We start from the raw sequence: 17593 nt of genomic DNA on the forward strand, positions 1-17593 counted from the left end.
GCCAATAAATCTTTGCTAGATTTATATTATCTGTCATTGGAAAATGCTTTTTGAAAACAGAGTATAGATTGTTGTGAGGGTGTTCAAATTGGTAACTGTGGGTTAGGTTTCCACTCTTAGTGACTTGGGGACCATACTTTTGAATTTGGGACTGAGCATTACTGTTCAGGGGACTCCTAGATAAGTAGCAGATAGTTTAATTACTGACCCCACTTTGTTTCCATATCTCACATAAACCATTTTAAGTGAGACAGTTATTCTTTAACACATCAATACATAATCTAATAAGTAACTGCTCTCTGGTTGAGCATCCTCTAGACTATAACACATATTAAAACCTAATGAAAATAAGTAACCGTAAATGGATTTACATTTGTGTAAGCAAATCACTTGTGTGCTTGTTTTCATATACAAGCAAATATTTTTTAAATGTTTGTGTTGTAAATAAAGTTTGATCTGAGTTACATGACACGTGTTTTCTTTTAATACTGCAATGTGTTTAAAATGTTACTCTGAGCGTGACTGCCTTAAAAAACAAAACAAAAAAACGGCAACGTGTGAAGATATAACTGACACTGCCTTGTGCTTTCTGCGGTGGGACTATGAGTTAATCTCTATAATAAGACAGACTTGGGTAACTAAGTGACTAACGCAGTATATGTCATTGCGTTCTTTTCAAATGGAAGCTCTTTACTAGCATTAGCTGCTAATTAAAACTAAATGAACAGCAAAACATGGCAACACAGCTTAAACTCGGTAAAGCTTGGAGGTACTTACAACAAATTAACTGAGAACTGATGCAGAACAAAAGGCTTTTGCAGCTTGGCTATAAATGCTAAGTAAACTTTTGGTGATGAGTCTTAAGTACAGAAGTTGCTTACTAGTATTATCTTTAATATAATGGTGCTGACCTAAAATATTGTAGAAATATCTTGTTTTGGAGGGTGGGTCATCTAAGACCAAGACTTAAATACATGAACCAAAAATCTTCAATTCTAAAAGAAGGCAAGAACACTAGACTAGAGTTTATCCTCAAATATGATAGGTCATGCACTGTGTTTTCTATTTGGAATATCGTAGCGTTTTAGCAGGTTTACCCTTCCAGCCCATGAGTCTATCATGAATTTAAAAAAAAAAACAAAAACATGCGTTTTTAGCACGAAATACCCTAAAGCCATATTGTTGGATTAGTTTACACATTGTTCTTAAGTCAAGTACTAGTGCTGACCGTCTGATCATTTGTCGTGAACCTATGGATTCATGCAGTTATAATTGAGTGTAATATAGGCCCTTGTTGTGCAAGGGTCCTTTGGAGCAGTGCCAATATCTGCTGCTCCTAATTAATGTTGTCATTATTAGCAGGCATGTGTCACTGGATTATTTATGTCAAAATTGGCACCTCTATTTTGCTCCATAATGCTGCACACTATTGATACAATTGAGACACTGGCATTTAGATTCAAGTTAGAGGTCCTTAAGAACAAAGTTTGTAGAGGACGGGGGCCACCAACATTTTGTGTTGCGACTGTGCCCAATGCCCATTAAACCATGGTATAAACGGGAAAAGGCTAGATGGACGCAAACAATCAAAGCTATAAAGACTTTTAATACTTTGTGATCTAAATATTTAGTTTTTTTTAGGACAACCATGCCTAGAATCGTTTTCTTTCTTTGTATCTATGAAACAAAATATGGTAAATGTAGCATTCCTACATTATTAATGCCCAGCCTGAGATGATTTTCAGCTGTTGAGTGTTCTGCCTTTAGCGCTCCTAGGAAACCAAGTATCCTGATGTCAGCCAATTATTTGGTTATCCTGTCCACAAAAAATAATGGCGTTTACATTATTTTTATTTGCATTCTAGACTTACTATTACATGTTACTTCGTGAAGCTCCTGCCGATTTTATAGCGCTATTACAATATGGGCAGGATCATTATCATAATGTACTTAATACACACTGCTGTTATGCAGTATGCTTTGAGAATCCATTCCTCTGTTAGGTAGAACGTTTACATATGAAAAATCCCTCCCACCATGGGCTTCTGTTAATAGCGATTGCCTGAAATGTAGTCAATTTTAACTCCTACGCAAAGATTCCAAATCGGGTTGCTCTGTTGGTCATGTGACTCCGGCGGTCACATGATAGAGAGTGACGTAGGACGCAGCTGAAAAAAATAATGTGGGTCCGCGGTCGGTTCCGGGGCTCTGTCAGGACTGGGCTTGCATTTAGTATTTTATTACAGGAATTGCGGCGGCATCTCTTTACAACCGAATGCAGCATAATAGGGCGCCTGGTATATAGCGCATGACTGGACTGCCTCCAAAACTACCCAATCGTGTCGCCGATAACAGAGGTGCCGCCCCTTTTTTGTTGTCATGGAAGCGCCGAGCGTCATTGCGCCGAGTAATGCAGTAAGCGCTGTCAGTTAGAGGCGAGTGACGTCACGGATGCGACCCGTTCTTTGGAAGTCCATTACTGGTTTTGGAGACACGACATTATTTTTCCGGTTAGTCAGTAACGGAAGGGTGGATGGGAAATGTCGGATAACGAGCGCTGGAGCAGGAGTCTGATTGTTTATTAGCGGGATTCAGGCTTTGGGGAGTCCATTCATTATAACACTTCCCAGGTGTGTGGGGGAGCAAATGCTGAGGGCCAACCTTAATAATGAATCGTGTGCTTTATCTACACAGCCATGGTGTTCTAACACCAGACTGAGCAGTGGGGTAGCTGTGAGCATGCTACATACATACATACATACATACATGCATATATATATATATATATATATATATATATATATATATATATATATCTACATACATACATACATGCGTGCCCACATACCTCCTAAATCTCCCTCTTCTTTAGGAGTGTCCTACAGTTCTGACAGTTGCAATAGAATGTATATAAGCAGCAGGAAATGTGTTTATTAACTGTGTTGTGCAAAATTAAGCTTCTCCTAAATGTGTTTGTGGGGTAAAGCCCCCGACATGCTCTATACACCCCCTCTCCAATCTAACTGCTTGAGGCGAGTCTGCATGTACACTTCACTGGCATGAAAGCGGCAGTCTAGTCCTCATGTACACTTTAATGCATATGATAGCTGTGTGGTTCCTTTACATTTACATGGCGCCCTCCTATATTTGCTCACTCATTGGGATCACTATTGTATATTATGGGCCCCAGCGATGTCATGATGATGTCAGGCTTTCTTTTCTTTTGTTTGCAATTTTGTTACCTATTTATTTGTTGACAATTGGTTTGACCCTCTTCTCTCTCTGATCTCCTGTGTACTGATCGCACAGTGATCGGTAAGCAGGGATCCATAGCCTGCATTGCTGATTTCAATATGTATGATCAGCAGAAGCAGTGTTAGAACCAATTGGAGGAATCAGAGAGTGGCATAATGTTTCTAGAGAGACATGTCTGAAGTGGTGGCAGCCCCAGGGCAGCTTCACAGATGGCAAATCACCATACTGGGATCCAAATCCCGATGCCAATCTTTCCTGCCGCAAGGAGTGGTCTTGCCTGGGTTGCCATTTGCGCTTAGACTGGTCCTGATGATCTGCCAGCAGGTGTCAGCGCTGACATACAGTCAGGCATTCGATCAGTGACGGTGTACCAGTGATCCTGCTGTCCTGGCCCCTGCTGACAAGAGAGAGTCTAGGCTGTCTTTAAGGCAAGAAAGACTGGACGTTCTGACTGTTTTTGTGAACAGTCAACCCTGAGAGCTTCGCCCGTATGAATAGCTGAGCTGGCCCAGTATAATGTATAGTAACTTTTGTGTGTCTTCTATTCTGTAAGCAAAACTTGGCATGGTTGTCCTTTTATATTCTATAGTGAAGCATCAGATGGAAGGCTTTTCCCCACCTCAACTCACCTGTACATGCTTGGTTTAGCGAATAAACCCCTCCGCTTCTCCCTTGACAGAGACCCATTAAGCAGGCTGACAAAACCATTATTTCGTACCCTGTGATGCTTTTGATCAACTTGGCAAAAAATGCGTTTTCCATTAGGCGGCGAGTTGTGTCTGATGGTGGATAAGTGGAGTCTGATTTTATTAGCGTTATTATTTTTGAATATCACAACCATGTGTGAAAAACTGAAATGTGTGAAAACGCTGTCAAAACCAGTTAAAATGATTGCTTTACTGACAATGTTATGGAACTCATAACCCGAGAGTATATATGAATGGGTGGTTTAGGCGGTTACAGGAACGCTCTAAACCCAAATACCTTGGATGCAAGAGTCTAATATCCCATACAGCCCCAACAATGAAGAATGCATATTAAAGCTCCTCAAATGAAATACCTGAGAAACTTATTGTTGAAATTTACCAAACGGTCCCTATTCCAGGTTCTACGATAAATGTCAAAACAAAATGAGATCAGCCTTTGTTCTGTTTTTTATATTTATCTGTTTATGTTTATAGAGGAACATACATTCATTCCTCTAATGAAGCCAAAAGGCGAAACGCGTTGGGGCAACCATTATATTGAAGTAATTCTGTGTTTTATATACATAAAATTGGAATTTTACAACCTATCTCTGGGGCTGGCACCTGTAGTACCTATTGCTTTATCACTTCATTCATACGTTTCATTCTTGTTTATTGTAAGCTTGGGCACGCCTTACCTTTTTGTTTTTTTGTTTCAGTATAATTTTGCTGAGTAAAAGGCACAACAAAATATTGGGTTCTGATTCTTTCTTTCTTTCTTTATCTTTCTTTCTTTTTCTTTCTTTCTTTCTTTATTTTTCTTTCTTTCTTTCTTTCTTTCTTTCTTAATTTTACAGGATAGCTGAGGACCTGCATGTCTGATTTCAAAATGCCTTTCTCACCAAGATCTCCCGCAGGAGTTCCTCCAAAGGAAAAGTATCACTACAATAAAGCACTTCAGGATTTAATGCGCATGATACAAAACAGTAACTGGTAAGCACATGAACAGGCTAAAAAAATCAACAGAAAAGCTGACTAAAAACAAGGTGTATGACCCCTATTTCAGCATATGTTACAATGCTCTATCCAAGTTCCCCATCCAACGTATCTATTATCAGAAGGCATTGTCTGGGACTTATTCACTAAGTAATGTGGGACCTTCTCTAGCCACGGTTCATCTCTCATAATTCATGTATAATGCAAAATAATTACACCGTTTAATGGATAGACTCCCGTATCCCAGCCAGTTGACAATTTTGAATAGCAATTTAACCATATTAATAGGTGAAAGCCAGAATGGTGGATGAATATATAAACCAACAGAGGGACGCTTTGGTGAAGCGGAAAAATCCTTTGAAGCAGTGTTGTCTAGATCCCTGAGTTTTGTATGTGGAATTTCAGGTTCCTTCCCTGCCTTTTAATTGGACCAACATAGAAAACAGATTTAGAGTTACATATACATACCTGGGGGTTTTAGCACTGCTTCTCCGGGACACTACTGGGAAACTCTGGGTCACGGGAGCGCCGCTTTATATGTTCTGTGATGCCAATGATAGGCATCACCTTAAAGACTCCATCTTCTCTTAGAACAATACACCTATATCCATTGTCCTTATTGGAGAAAGCGAGTGAAGAAGGGACTCTCACTGAAATAATCCGCTACATACGCATCCCATTGCCAAAATATCTTTCTGGACAGGCTGACCATCTGTCATGTTTCATTTATTTATTTATTTCTATTTTGGACAATTTGACATTATTCTGGGGAATAGCTAACACAGGCATTGTAAATCTTTCAGTCCAGACAACGTAAATGATCTTTCTTATGACTCGAGTCAGCTGGATATAGCAGGAGAACACATGGATGATCAAGCTATACACCCGGTCCAGGATGTGAGCGCCCATCTCTATACAGAAACAGGTACTATTCTTCTCCCACATGGGAGCTCTGCCTTATAGACGTTTCAGAACGCTTTTCTCCTGATTTATTATGTTTCTTCTGTTTGTTTACTTGTGTTGCTGTAAATGATGTTGGTCATCTTCATAGCCTTTTCACTTTTCCTTTTTCTTTCACAGACGTTACACTGCCATCTCACTTAGTAGGAAACACGTACACTGAACCTTCCCTAGAAAGCAGTGTTGCTGTTAAACAAAATCCTAGAAAACCACGAAGCAATGTTTTAAAAGGTCCAACTGTTCTCCCTTCAGAAGTCCACGGCATTTATGATGAGCTAATGGGGATATACCAAAAACTTCAGGTATATTAACTTCTGTTTTGTGTTTTGACTTTAAAAAATAAATTAAAATCTACAAGTCTACTGTACAGGTCATTCGTCTGTTTCTAGTTACGTGAATGTCGCGTGTGTGTGTGTCGTATGTGAGGTCACTTGGTGTAACACGTTACATTTTTCCCATATAGGAGGAAAGGGTGTCTCAGCAAGAATATTCAATTCAGTTAAAAAAGCGAGAGCAGAATTTGCAGGAGAAGGAAGAAATGCTGATGAAACACCAACTTATGCTGGGTAAAATAAAAGGCGTTGAAGAGGTTGTACATGCAAAGTTTCGAATGATGAAAGAGGTGAGCTTATTGTATTCTGAAGCAGTACATAGAATATAGAATAATATGACTACCACCCGATTGCCCTGTAATGCTACTTCTGTTTGCCATCAGATTCATTTGAGCAAACTTTCCATCTAGGCCACAGGTTGTGGGGAATGAACAGTGAAAATCGTATATAGACATAGGACTGTGGCATAGACTGCTTTGTGTGGGGCATTAGACTTGTAAAGCCTGTCTATGGAAGCAGTTATTAAGATCTCTAGGGAAGTCGCCTCGTTACGGAATAAGATATTGTACATGTTCACATACAAATAATGCCCTACTAGCAGTGCCTACCTTCACATTCGCCATACAGTGCCTACACAGGGATAGCAAACTAGTGGCAGCCTAGGTCACAAACCTACAGGAGGTTGCTGTATTACTTTACTTATTTCATATTTTTGGCTGTCTTTATATCAGAATGATGTCAGAGTGATGTTCTTGCGGTTCTCACCATGCACCTACTCTGTTTGCCTTGATTGTAGTGCGGTATTCTAGCTGGAGCTCAATAGAAATATTTGCAAAATCTAAATGAGTTTTTAGTCCTCGATTGGCGGACATTAGCTATATTTTTAGCATCTCTTTTCAATATTACAACGAATCCCACATAAGCAGACATGTTTTTGTTAGTAAAGTGGACTGTTTACCAGTTTCCGTGGACCCAGTGGTTTCCTAAGGACAACTTATTTAAAGGGACAATGCAGTGTCCCATACGGTCCAATGCATTTCACTTTGTAAACACTTTAGTATGCATTCTTTAACTTGTAGGGGGGAAATTAAGTAGCCCTCCGTGGTCCTTTTTTCACACTGCTTTTGGGTGCTTGAAGCACCAATCAGTGGCAGGAAAGTGGTCCATTGAAATCACTGGAAAGGATCTTTGCATGGGGTCTCATTAGACCCTCCTGGGACTCTTGGTGGCCAGTATAGTAGAGCAGGTGGTAAGTATGTGCTTCCTTTGCATGTCTAGGAGCAGGTTCCAGAATCCCTCCATACATTTCCATGAAAGAGAAAACAATTTAAACAAGACACTCAGCTGTCGTGTGTATTAACATGCATATGATGGCTTGAGTGTCTGTTTAAATCAGTCTTTTAAACAAGATTCAAAAAAGCACACTACTTTGTGAAAATGAATGAAATTGAATATTCCCTACTACGTGGTTATAAATACATTACAAACAACGTAAACTCTCATACGTAGCAAGTGATTCTGATTGCTTCCGCCTATCAGAGATTCCTGGAACAGTACCACCAAAGAGATGAGATTTTTTGCTAGTTGACATGTTTTAGGGGTTTTGTTACTCTGGGATGTGTTTTCTATTATTCATTATTGATCATTTCCAATTTTGATAAATGTGATCTAATTGTATGAAATCTACAGGTGTAAGCCAGGCGCCACCTTGTGGAGAGTAATATATAGACTTGTACCGGCATACCCCACATTAACATACACCCTGGTCCCAGCTACGGTTACATATGGGTTTAGCATTCATAAATGTCATATTTTTAATGCCATAACTTTATAGGCATCCAACTGTTCCTCCTAGAGCTCTAAATATGTAATGATAGTGGGAAGGCAACAACTTCTTTTTAAATGCAGACATGATAAATACAAGGTTAATTTAGAAGGGCCCCTATTTAAACCAATTTATATTGTGCATAATTTCTATAAGTAGCCTGTGTATTCTGCAATTTCTGTTTGTTTAGGTCCAGGCATTTACTTAAGATTGGGAAAGTACATGTCGTGGAATGACTGGATGTTTATGAGACTACATGTTATCCAGATGAGCATTACTTTGGACATCTGTGCAAACCTTTTGAATTATATGGCTATTTGTGGGTCCCTAATTACTGATTGACAGCTTCTTCCGTTTTGTAACATCACCCGTTTTCTTTTGTTGTATAGTTATTTTGGCATTTGGCACAAAAGTAAAAGTAATCCAAAGATCCAGTGTATAAAAAGGAAATTGGGGATTGCAAGCAATTTGAGGTTATTCTTGTGTCTAATCTGCTTGTCTAACAATTAGTGAAGCGTGAGCTTTTTTGTGAATACTGATGCAGTTTGTCAAACAATATTCACTTTTACAGCAACATGATGCAGAAGTTAAGCAGGTCTCAGACACCCTGAAGGAGAAGATTAAAGAAAATAAAAGACTGAAGTCTTCATTTGACACCTTAAAAGAAATGAACGACACCTTAAAAAAGCAGGCAAGATTCTGTGTATCTCTCCTGATAGCCGGGCTTAGTGTATTCTCTTTCACACAATTAATACTGCCTTTTATGTGCATGGTCTTGTTTCCCTTGTATGAAATAAGGAAGCATTGCCAAACACTAACTTACGTCCACCAGGCAAGCCCAAAGACTTCTCCTTTAGGATTTCCGGGTAGGTGTATGTAAATAAACAAACACCTCTTTGTGCCTCTATATCCACTTTTTATACATGGACCCCTTAGCCACATAGCCGCTCATGGACAGCTGTTTCATCCTTAATAGGACTCGTCAGCATGAGGTTGGCTATTGGCTTACTGCTTGAGTGTTTTGTTGGTATGTCCATCACCAACCATAACATATATTTTGAGTGTGACCCACATACCAAGTCAAGCCTCAAGCAGTAAACCAATAACCAACCACATGCTGAGATAAGAGGCAAAAAAGGTTATTAAACTGATTTTCATATACAGTGGGGCAAAAAAGTATTTAGTCAGCCACCAATTGTGCAAGTTCTCCCAGTTACAAACATGAGAGAGGCCTGTAATTTTCACCATAGGTTCACTTCAACTATGAGAGACAGAATGAGACAACAAAGTCCATAAATCACATTGTCTGATTTTTAAAGAATTTATTTGCAAATTATGGTGGAAAATAAGTATTTGGTCAATAACAAAAGTTCATATCAATACTTTGTTATATACCCTTTGTTGGCAATGACAGAGGTCAAACGTTTTCTGTAAGTCTTCAAGGTTTTCACATACTGTTGCTGGTATTTTGGACGATTCCTCCATGCAGATCTCCTCTACAGCAGTGATGTTTTGGGGCTGTCGCTGGGCAACACGGACTTTCAACTCCCTCCAAAGGTTTTCTATGGGGTTGAGATCTGGAGACTGGCTAGGCCACTCTGGCTAGGCCACTCCAGGACCTTAAAATGCTTCTTGCGAAGCCACTCCTTCGTTGCCCGGGCGGTGTGTTTGGGATCATTGTCATGCTGAAAGACCCAGCCACGTTTCATCTTCAATGCCCTTGCTGATGGAAGGAGGTTTTCACTCAAAATCTCACGATACATGGCCCCATTCATTCTTTCCTTTACACGGATCAAGTCGTCCTGGTCCCTTTGCAGAAAAACAGCCCCAAAGCATGATGTTTCCACCCCCGTGCTTTACCATAGGTATGGTGTTCTTTGGATGCAACTCAGCATTCTTTCTCCTCCAAACACGACTAGTTGAGTTTCTACCAAAAAGTTCTACCTTGGTTTCATCTGACCATATGACATTCGCCCAATTCTCTTCTGGATCATCCAAATGCTCTCTAGCAAACTTCAGACGGGCCCAGACATGTACTGGCTTAAGCAGGGGGACAAGTCTGGCACTGCATGATTTGAGTCCCTGGCGGCGTAGTGTATTACTGACGGTAGCCTTTGTTACTTTGGTCCCAGCTCTCTGCAGGTCATTCACTAGGTCCCCCCGTGTGGTTCTGGGATTTTTGCTCACCGTTCTTGTGATCATTTTTACACCACGGGGTGAGATCTTGCGTGGAGCCCCAGATCGAGGGAGATTATCAGTGGTCCTGTATGTCTTCCATTTTCAAATAATTGCTCCCACAGTTGATTTCTTCACACCAAGCTGCTTGCCTATTGCAGATTCAGTCTTCCCAGCCTGGTGCAGGTCTACAATTTTGTTTCTGGTGTCCTTCGACAGCTCTTTGGTCTTGGCCATAGTGGGGTTTGGAGTGTGACTGTTTGAAGTTGTGGACAGGTGTCTTTTATACTGATAACAAGTTCAAACAGGTGCCATTAATACAGGTAACGAGTGGAGGACAGAGGAGACTCTTAAAGAGGATGTTACAGGTCTGTGAGAGCCAGATATCTTGCTTGTTTGTAGGTGACCAAATACTTATTTTACCGAGGAATTTACCAATTAATTTATTAGAAATCCTACAATGTGATTTCCTGTATTCTTTCCCCCCATTCTGTCTCTCATAGTTGAAGTGTACCTATGGTGAAAATTACAGGCCTCTCTCATCTTTTTAAGTGGGAGAACTTGCACAATTGGTGGCTTACTAAATACTTTTTTGCCCCACTGTAAATCTCTTGCACTATAGGATTTCTGTGGGTTTATGCGGTGGATAATGTTTGGCAATGATTCTTTTTTTCTTAACTTTAAGTGGATGAGATTGTCATCACCTTTGTTGTCCCCACCATAACGTTTCCTTATATGCAAAGTTATATTGTGCTGTATGTCCCCCTTCTGTGATTAAACTTAATTTCAGGGTGGGCTAGATAAAAACATATAGGACTCTCTCAAACCCTTCACTGATTAGTAAATCCCTCTGAAAATGTTTTTACACGGAGATGACCACTAGTGTAATTACATAAGAAATGTTCCAGGTCTTCATATAGTTGTACTTCTACACTATTCCTATATATAACTTACAACTATGAAAAAATGTGACCACATTTGGGTAATTCCTTTTCAACCTAGGACTCCATGCTGGCTCTCTCCTCTCTCCCTTCTAATCAGCATTCAGGTATTGTGCCTACTGGTAATCCTGCGTAATACTTTTGATATTTTGTTTGCAGCTAAATGAAGTGAGCGAGCAGAATAAGAAACTAGAGACTCAAGCTCGGAAAGTCCAGGCGCGTCTGGAAAATTTACAAGTAGGCCCCATGTCTACAGTAATAAGTGTCATTGCCATATGAAAACGTGTCTTTACCCACTATCTCATTTTTATTCTGTTTTAGAAAAAACACGCTTTCCTCACTGCACAGAAATGCAGACCTGTTTTACACGTATCAAATGTTCAGAAGCCTCCAAAGGCCGAGAGGACCTGCCTTCCCAGTAAATCCAAGGTAAGATGAGTCTGTCATCTTACCATGTGCGTTACATGTGTTGTCTGTGTTTTTATGTATCTATTCTGTGTCAATAATGACTTTGACTTGGGCTGGCCCAACTCGGCCCTTCCCGCAGGCCCAACTCAGCCCTTCCCGCAGAAGAAATTGTCTTGGGTTGGCCCTTAATAAGAAATATTTCCAAAATATCACTGCTGGTGTCTTCATCTCTGTCCAACTCACCATACAAAAAACTGAAAAAAAAATTCACATTGTATCTGTTGCTGTTACTGTAAAGTATAGAAAGCATGGCTGTTCTCAGTTGTGAAGAGATATTTTTGTGATATATGAATATCTAAACTGATCCCTAACGTCTGTGTAAAAAATATGGAGAAGCCAAGCTGCAAGAATAAAGTGAAACTATAGTTTTTACTTTAGAGGAAGCAGGAAGATATCTCATTAAAAATCAGAGGTTTCCAGCTACGATAATCATTTACAACATTAACAACGGCTCACTGTATTTTAGATCCATTTCATGTTATGTTAAAGGACAACATTTGCTTTTCTTCCAAAAACAAGGATATTTCTATGTGACCCCAAACTGAACATTGAAGATGAGTTAGCATACATATTCAATTAATACTGTTTTTATATCATTCTTTATTTTAGGCATTTAAATGCTCATACAAAAACATTTTTTTATAGTAATGTTAATTTTAAAGTGAAAATGATGCACATTTTATTTTTTGACATGGGCCTCACATGAAACAATCTATAAAAAAAAAATACAATTCTAAATGCATGGATCACAAGATAACTATTACTTTTGTTATAGAAGGCGATGCATTTCAGTTTACGACTAATCATCACAAGAGTTAGCCCACTCTGGGTAAAGGTGTTTCTTAGCCATGTGTTTTGGCATTCATAATACACAAAATGAACATGCATCGTAAAGTCATAGTTGGCTCAAAAAACAGCCCAAACCACTTTTTGTACATCTAGTTTTAAATATACAATTTTAAAAACAAAAAACATGTTACAATAGTAACTAAACGAGAAATCCAAGAGGCCCTTTGTGGCTTTTACATATGTATTTAAACATCAGAGTGCAATATCTCCTGCTGATCACAGATTTTAGAAGTCTCCCTGATGTTTTTACATACCCTTGAACACATTTTTGAAGTTGCCTTGGCCTGAAAATGTTCAAATGAATGTCTTATTCATGACAGTCGGCATTAATGTTCTTTTTAGCCAGCACAAAACGTTACAAGCCCACCTGCTTCACTAAAATCTGAATTAAGGTGACAAGAACAACTGTTTTGTCTTGCTGACCTAACTGTGCATTATGAAGGGCCCTGCAAGCTTTTCCTGTGAACATTCATTGTTAAACCAGTTTGATCATCGGTCTCCGCTTTCTGTTGATTGCATTATTAGGTCGTTTTCTGTGTACCTGAGGCAATATTATTGATAACCTATAGTAAAGACCGTTATTTGGGTTTGTTTTTTTAAATGTTGGCAGTACTGTCCATTGGACCCTCATAAGTGCAGTCACTCTTTACCCACATGTCCCAGCATTATCTATTTAATTTGCTTGAATTTACTCTTTTGATGTGCTGAGAGCACAGATGCAAACCGTAAGATTTTGGCTTCATCCACAGATCCCTAATAGCACTCAAGTATATGATCTTGTAACGATTCTTATGGACTGGCTATCTGAACTTCAGGGGAGCAGGTCAATATCAGAGGAGTATGAAAACAAAGAGACGGCGTTATGCACAAATAAACTGCCCCCAAACTATGCTCAAGAAAAGTGTGCCAAGGTATGTTTATTGGATGTGTTTTCACATAGCATTGCTTGTTTCTGGTAAATTCTGCCCTCTCAGCAACAAGTTTGCTCTATATTACCATATTTTACTTTCTTTTATTAAATTCCCTACCATCTACACATCAATGTTGTTTAGAAGTTCATTTTTCCCAAAGCATAAAATTGCATGTGTGTCTTTCCAGGTCCTACCTGTTGTTGTAGAGCAGTTCCAGTGGATGCCTTTGGTCAACCATAAGATACATCTGGCTTTTATCAAATTTATATACTGGACTTTAAGACAAATGGAAAATTCAACACAGGTTAAGTTCCCCCCCCCCCCTAAATATATGTGCATTTACTACCACTGCTCTGTCATTACAAAGACGACTATTTGCCTAAGCCTTAAAAATGTTTTCGCAGTTGAGAGTTTGAAATAATGAGTTTAAAAATTGATTAAATAGTTTTGTTTTTTTTTTGGTTTTTTTTTTTTGGCTTGATCATTGTATATACTGAATCATGCCTTCTTTAACAATACCATATGAGCTCATTTTTGTTAACATTCTTATCTCCTACCATAGTTGACGATGACCTCTACCCTAAGGCGAATTGGCGAGGAAACATTTAAGGGGACAGTGGTCCATCCCACCCCGAGTTCTTCCTTTGGAAACATTGCAGACAACAAACAAAAAACTGCAGCCTTTTTCAAAAGCAACCACTTTCCACTGAGATTTGTGTCAACTCTTGTTGTACTGAAAACTGTTACTCAAGGTAATATATTTTATTAAACAATAACATTTAACAGAACTCTTGATTTTCATCTTTACTAACCCAAAGGCTTAGTGCTAGAGTTTTATCTTCAATGAGAGAGAGCTTATCCAGCTTATCTGCTATACTTTGAATTTAAGTTTCTCCATGTTTAAAAATAAACCCCATTAAATTAAACATATCTTTTAACGTTCTCTCCCACTTTGCTCCCTATAGTGGATGGAGTGCGTATTTGTCATTGAAAAACTTAGCATTTGGTCTAAATGTTTCACTCATCACAAGATGAAATGATATCCTTTTCTCTTTCAGTGGATTATCTTGCTCAAGCTTTGGATTCCCTTTGTATGGATTTAAAGAGTGACGAAGGAAGATGCCTCTTCTTGGAATACCAAGCCGTAACAATTATTTTAAACCTTTTAGGCGTTTCAAACAGAGGCTTAGTTTCCAGCGTCTTAGATATTTTACTTCAGCTGTCCATGGAGACGAGTAAGTGGCCTCTCAATACTACATGCTAGATTTAATGGGTTCCGATAAAAACATTTGCATGTTACTATACATAATCTGTGTTGAGCAACGTAGCATATACTCTACCCTAATAATATCCTTATGAAGAACCGTGGTAGGAAGGAAACAATTTTAGTTTTAAGGTGCATTGGCGTATTTAGTAAACTTCCATTTAGTTAAATGTATAATATAAACCATCTTAAAAATGTTAAAATAAGATATTGATAGGTTTTTAGGAGAATGGACTACCATAGGTTATGAGGTAAGGCTGTCCTTATTTCCCACCATGAACTTGATATGAGTTCTTTTGTTTTTGTGTTACTCCATGGCATCGTGTATACAATGACATATCCTGGCTGAGGCCAGTAGGCCTGGGGGACCAAAACACTTACGTGGGATTGGGAGTACCTCCTGGCCTCCTTTTCCCTGTTCTGACGTAGCCGGAGATAAGATAGCAATTGAATGAACTATGTTTTAATTACAAGCATATTGTTAAATAGTAGGATGTTATGACTTTTTCAGAGTCCTACTATTTCATTTGAAGCTATTGCCAAATCATTCAGTTACGGTTTTGCTGTATTAACGGGTCACAAATATTTCATAGTTGGGTGAATATTAGAAGGAACATTTTATGTATCTAAAGGGGCACACCAGCCATGAAATGTACCTTAAAGCAAATGAGGTTGGGTGGTCCCACGTTTTGTTTGTGTGTGAAATACTCTACATAGCGCGCAGTTATATGCCGATATGTACCTCGGAAAGATTGTGTCACGTAATACAACACAACTGCTATGTTATGGAAAATTAAGATGAAGATTATTAAAATGCAATTGTTGTACATACGTTGAATTTACTGTTCTTTATCTAAAATTTCATTAGCAAATGTATTATTCTTCTTGAAAACATGTAAGGAAAATGAGTGGTGGGGAAAAACAACCAATGCCGACCAATTCGTCAGGAATTGCAAACATTATTTTTGGAGTCTACGTAGCTCCATGAAATCCTTAGTGCAAGTGTTATCTTTTATTTGGTCAACATAGAAAAGTGTGTATGAACTTTGTTTGGGCCTATATGGCTATATTCATTCTCCTTACACAGCTCCATGGAAAACCAAACGCACACCATGTAGATAATTTTGTGACAAAATTGTTTGTTTTTACACATCACAGGGTTTGTGCAGCCTTTCCAGGAATCATGTAGCAACGAGGCATTTTTTAAGACCTGCGCCTCTCTGCTTAGAGATCCTAAAATCCATGTTCCGGCTCTAGAGAAACTAAGCATTGTTCTTCAAAAGCTCTCTAAAGTCAGGTAAATCTCTTTAAGTGTCTACCTTTATCTCCTTGTATTGCCTTTTTTAATCACTACCGTTATGATTTAAACAGATTAGTTTAATATGCCACATATGTAGATGTCTTCAGAAATATTGAACATGATATGAAGAAAAAAAATCTGCCTTGACACGCATAAAAAAAAAAGGAATTCATTGATAATTCTAGATTGCCCTATTTACTAAAGATAACATATTAAAATGTGATGCTGTGGAGAAATGTAAACATGCATGGGATAGGCGTGAAGCTATTCTGAATCTAAAACAAGACCGAGGACTTATTCATGTCGGAATCTTTAATGGGCAGACTGTAATAGCTGAATCCATAGTACAATACAGGAGAAGCACTACAGATCTTGAAACCTCTCTACATTATAGTAAATTGTTTCTTCTCCCTCTTTTGTTCTAGGAGCAATAAGAAGTATTTTGAGCTTTTTAACATTCCTTCAATTATTCAAGAAATGCAAAGATCAGCAAGTCCAGATCGTGCCTTCCTCATTATCAATTTGAACTCCATTCTCTTTCACTTGGGCTCGTCTAAAGCTAACAGTTTGTCATCAAATATGAGCCCAGATCATTGACTTGTAATGAAATATATGATCTGATTTTGGTGTGGTCCCGCTGTATACATATTAGGAGTGATGTATCTCCCTCAACAATGTTGCTTTATCCATTCAGATCTTTCAGGCAGTAGCAGTGCTTACTATTCCATATATTGCACACCTTTCAAACACTAGTCACGTGTAGTATATGTGTGTAATTTGAGTTGTGTATAGCATACGCTTTTGGAAGAGAGGATTAGTTCCATATATATATAAAAAAAAAATACCAGTGTTGTAATGGTGTTCATTCAGTTTTAGTGGTCAGTTTTGTTGTGAATCCATATGGAAGTTAGTATCATTGCGTTCTATTTTATCTGCTCAAAATAAAGAATTTCTTTATTGTGTTGTTGCATTTTGTTAATAGTAATGGAACAACATTTAAATTGACAATAACAGTAATGCACGTTAAGATGCACTGTACGGTAGCAGAAGAGGGCCAGGTTCTTGGAAGCTTTCAATCTGTTAGGGCGTTTGGAGGAATACGACAGGCGGTGATAGACTGCTCCTTGTAGTGAAGGTCAGATGGAGATTGTGAAGGAGGGGAGAACATATGGTTTCTTCTCACTGAGGATGTTGTGCACATTTGGGTAGCTTGTATGCTGGTGAACAGGTGCGTTTTTTTAAAAGTTAAAACTGAGGAACGACGAGGTAGAGAATTTCAGAGAATAGGTATATTGTGAGTAAAATCATGGATACTCTAATGGGAAGAAGTGATAATTGCTGAGAGATGCAAACTGCTAGAAGAGTGGAGAGAACCCTTAGGAGAGTATAATAGTTGAGGTATAAGATGTGCAATGTTTATAAAGGTCTCTGTAGGTAAGGTTTAAAATGTTTTTGTTTTTTTATTCTGGAGGGTACGGAGAAGCCAGAGAAGAGACTGACACAGTGACAGCAGTTGGCAAGAGATTAGAAAATGAGTGTGGTAGAGGTATGGAATGTTTATGTTCTGAAAAAGTTTATAGACTGTAAATATATATATTTCATACAATTCTAATCTACTGATTCAGGTACTC

At 38.6% G+C, this 17593-nt stretch overlaps 1 protein-coding gene across 1 annotated transcript; it reads left to right on the forward strand.

Moving 5' to 3' along the window:
* The first annotated feature begins 5801 nt into the window (after nt 1–5801).
* On the forward strand, nt 5802–16559 carry LOC149289270 (coiled-coil domain-containing protein 138-like). Its single transcript, XM_089490911.1, has 12 exons — nt 5802–5862; nt 6018–6199; nt 6361–6519; nt 8626–8745; nt 11330–11407; nt 11492–11599; nt 13237–13398; nt 13586–13702; nt 13961–14150; nt 14457–14633; nt 15821–15959; nt 16388–16559. Exons 1-12 carry the CDS (start codon nt 5802–5804, stop codon nt 16557–16559), a joined length of 1665 nt encoding a protein of 554 aa, XP_089347037.1.
* Nucleotides 16560–17593: the final 1034 nt, after the last annotated feature.

The sequence above is a fragment of the Sceloporus occidentalis genome, unplaced genomic scaffold (assembly GCF_023333645.1).
Source record: "Sceloporus occidentalis isolate IW3139 unplaced genomic scaffold, rSceOcc1.0.p SCAF_47, whole genome shotgun sequence".
NCBI lineage: Eukaryota > Metazoa > Chordata > Lepidosauria > Squamata > Phrynosomatidae > Sceloporus > Sceloporus occidentalis.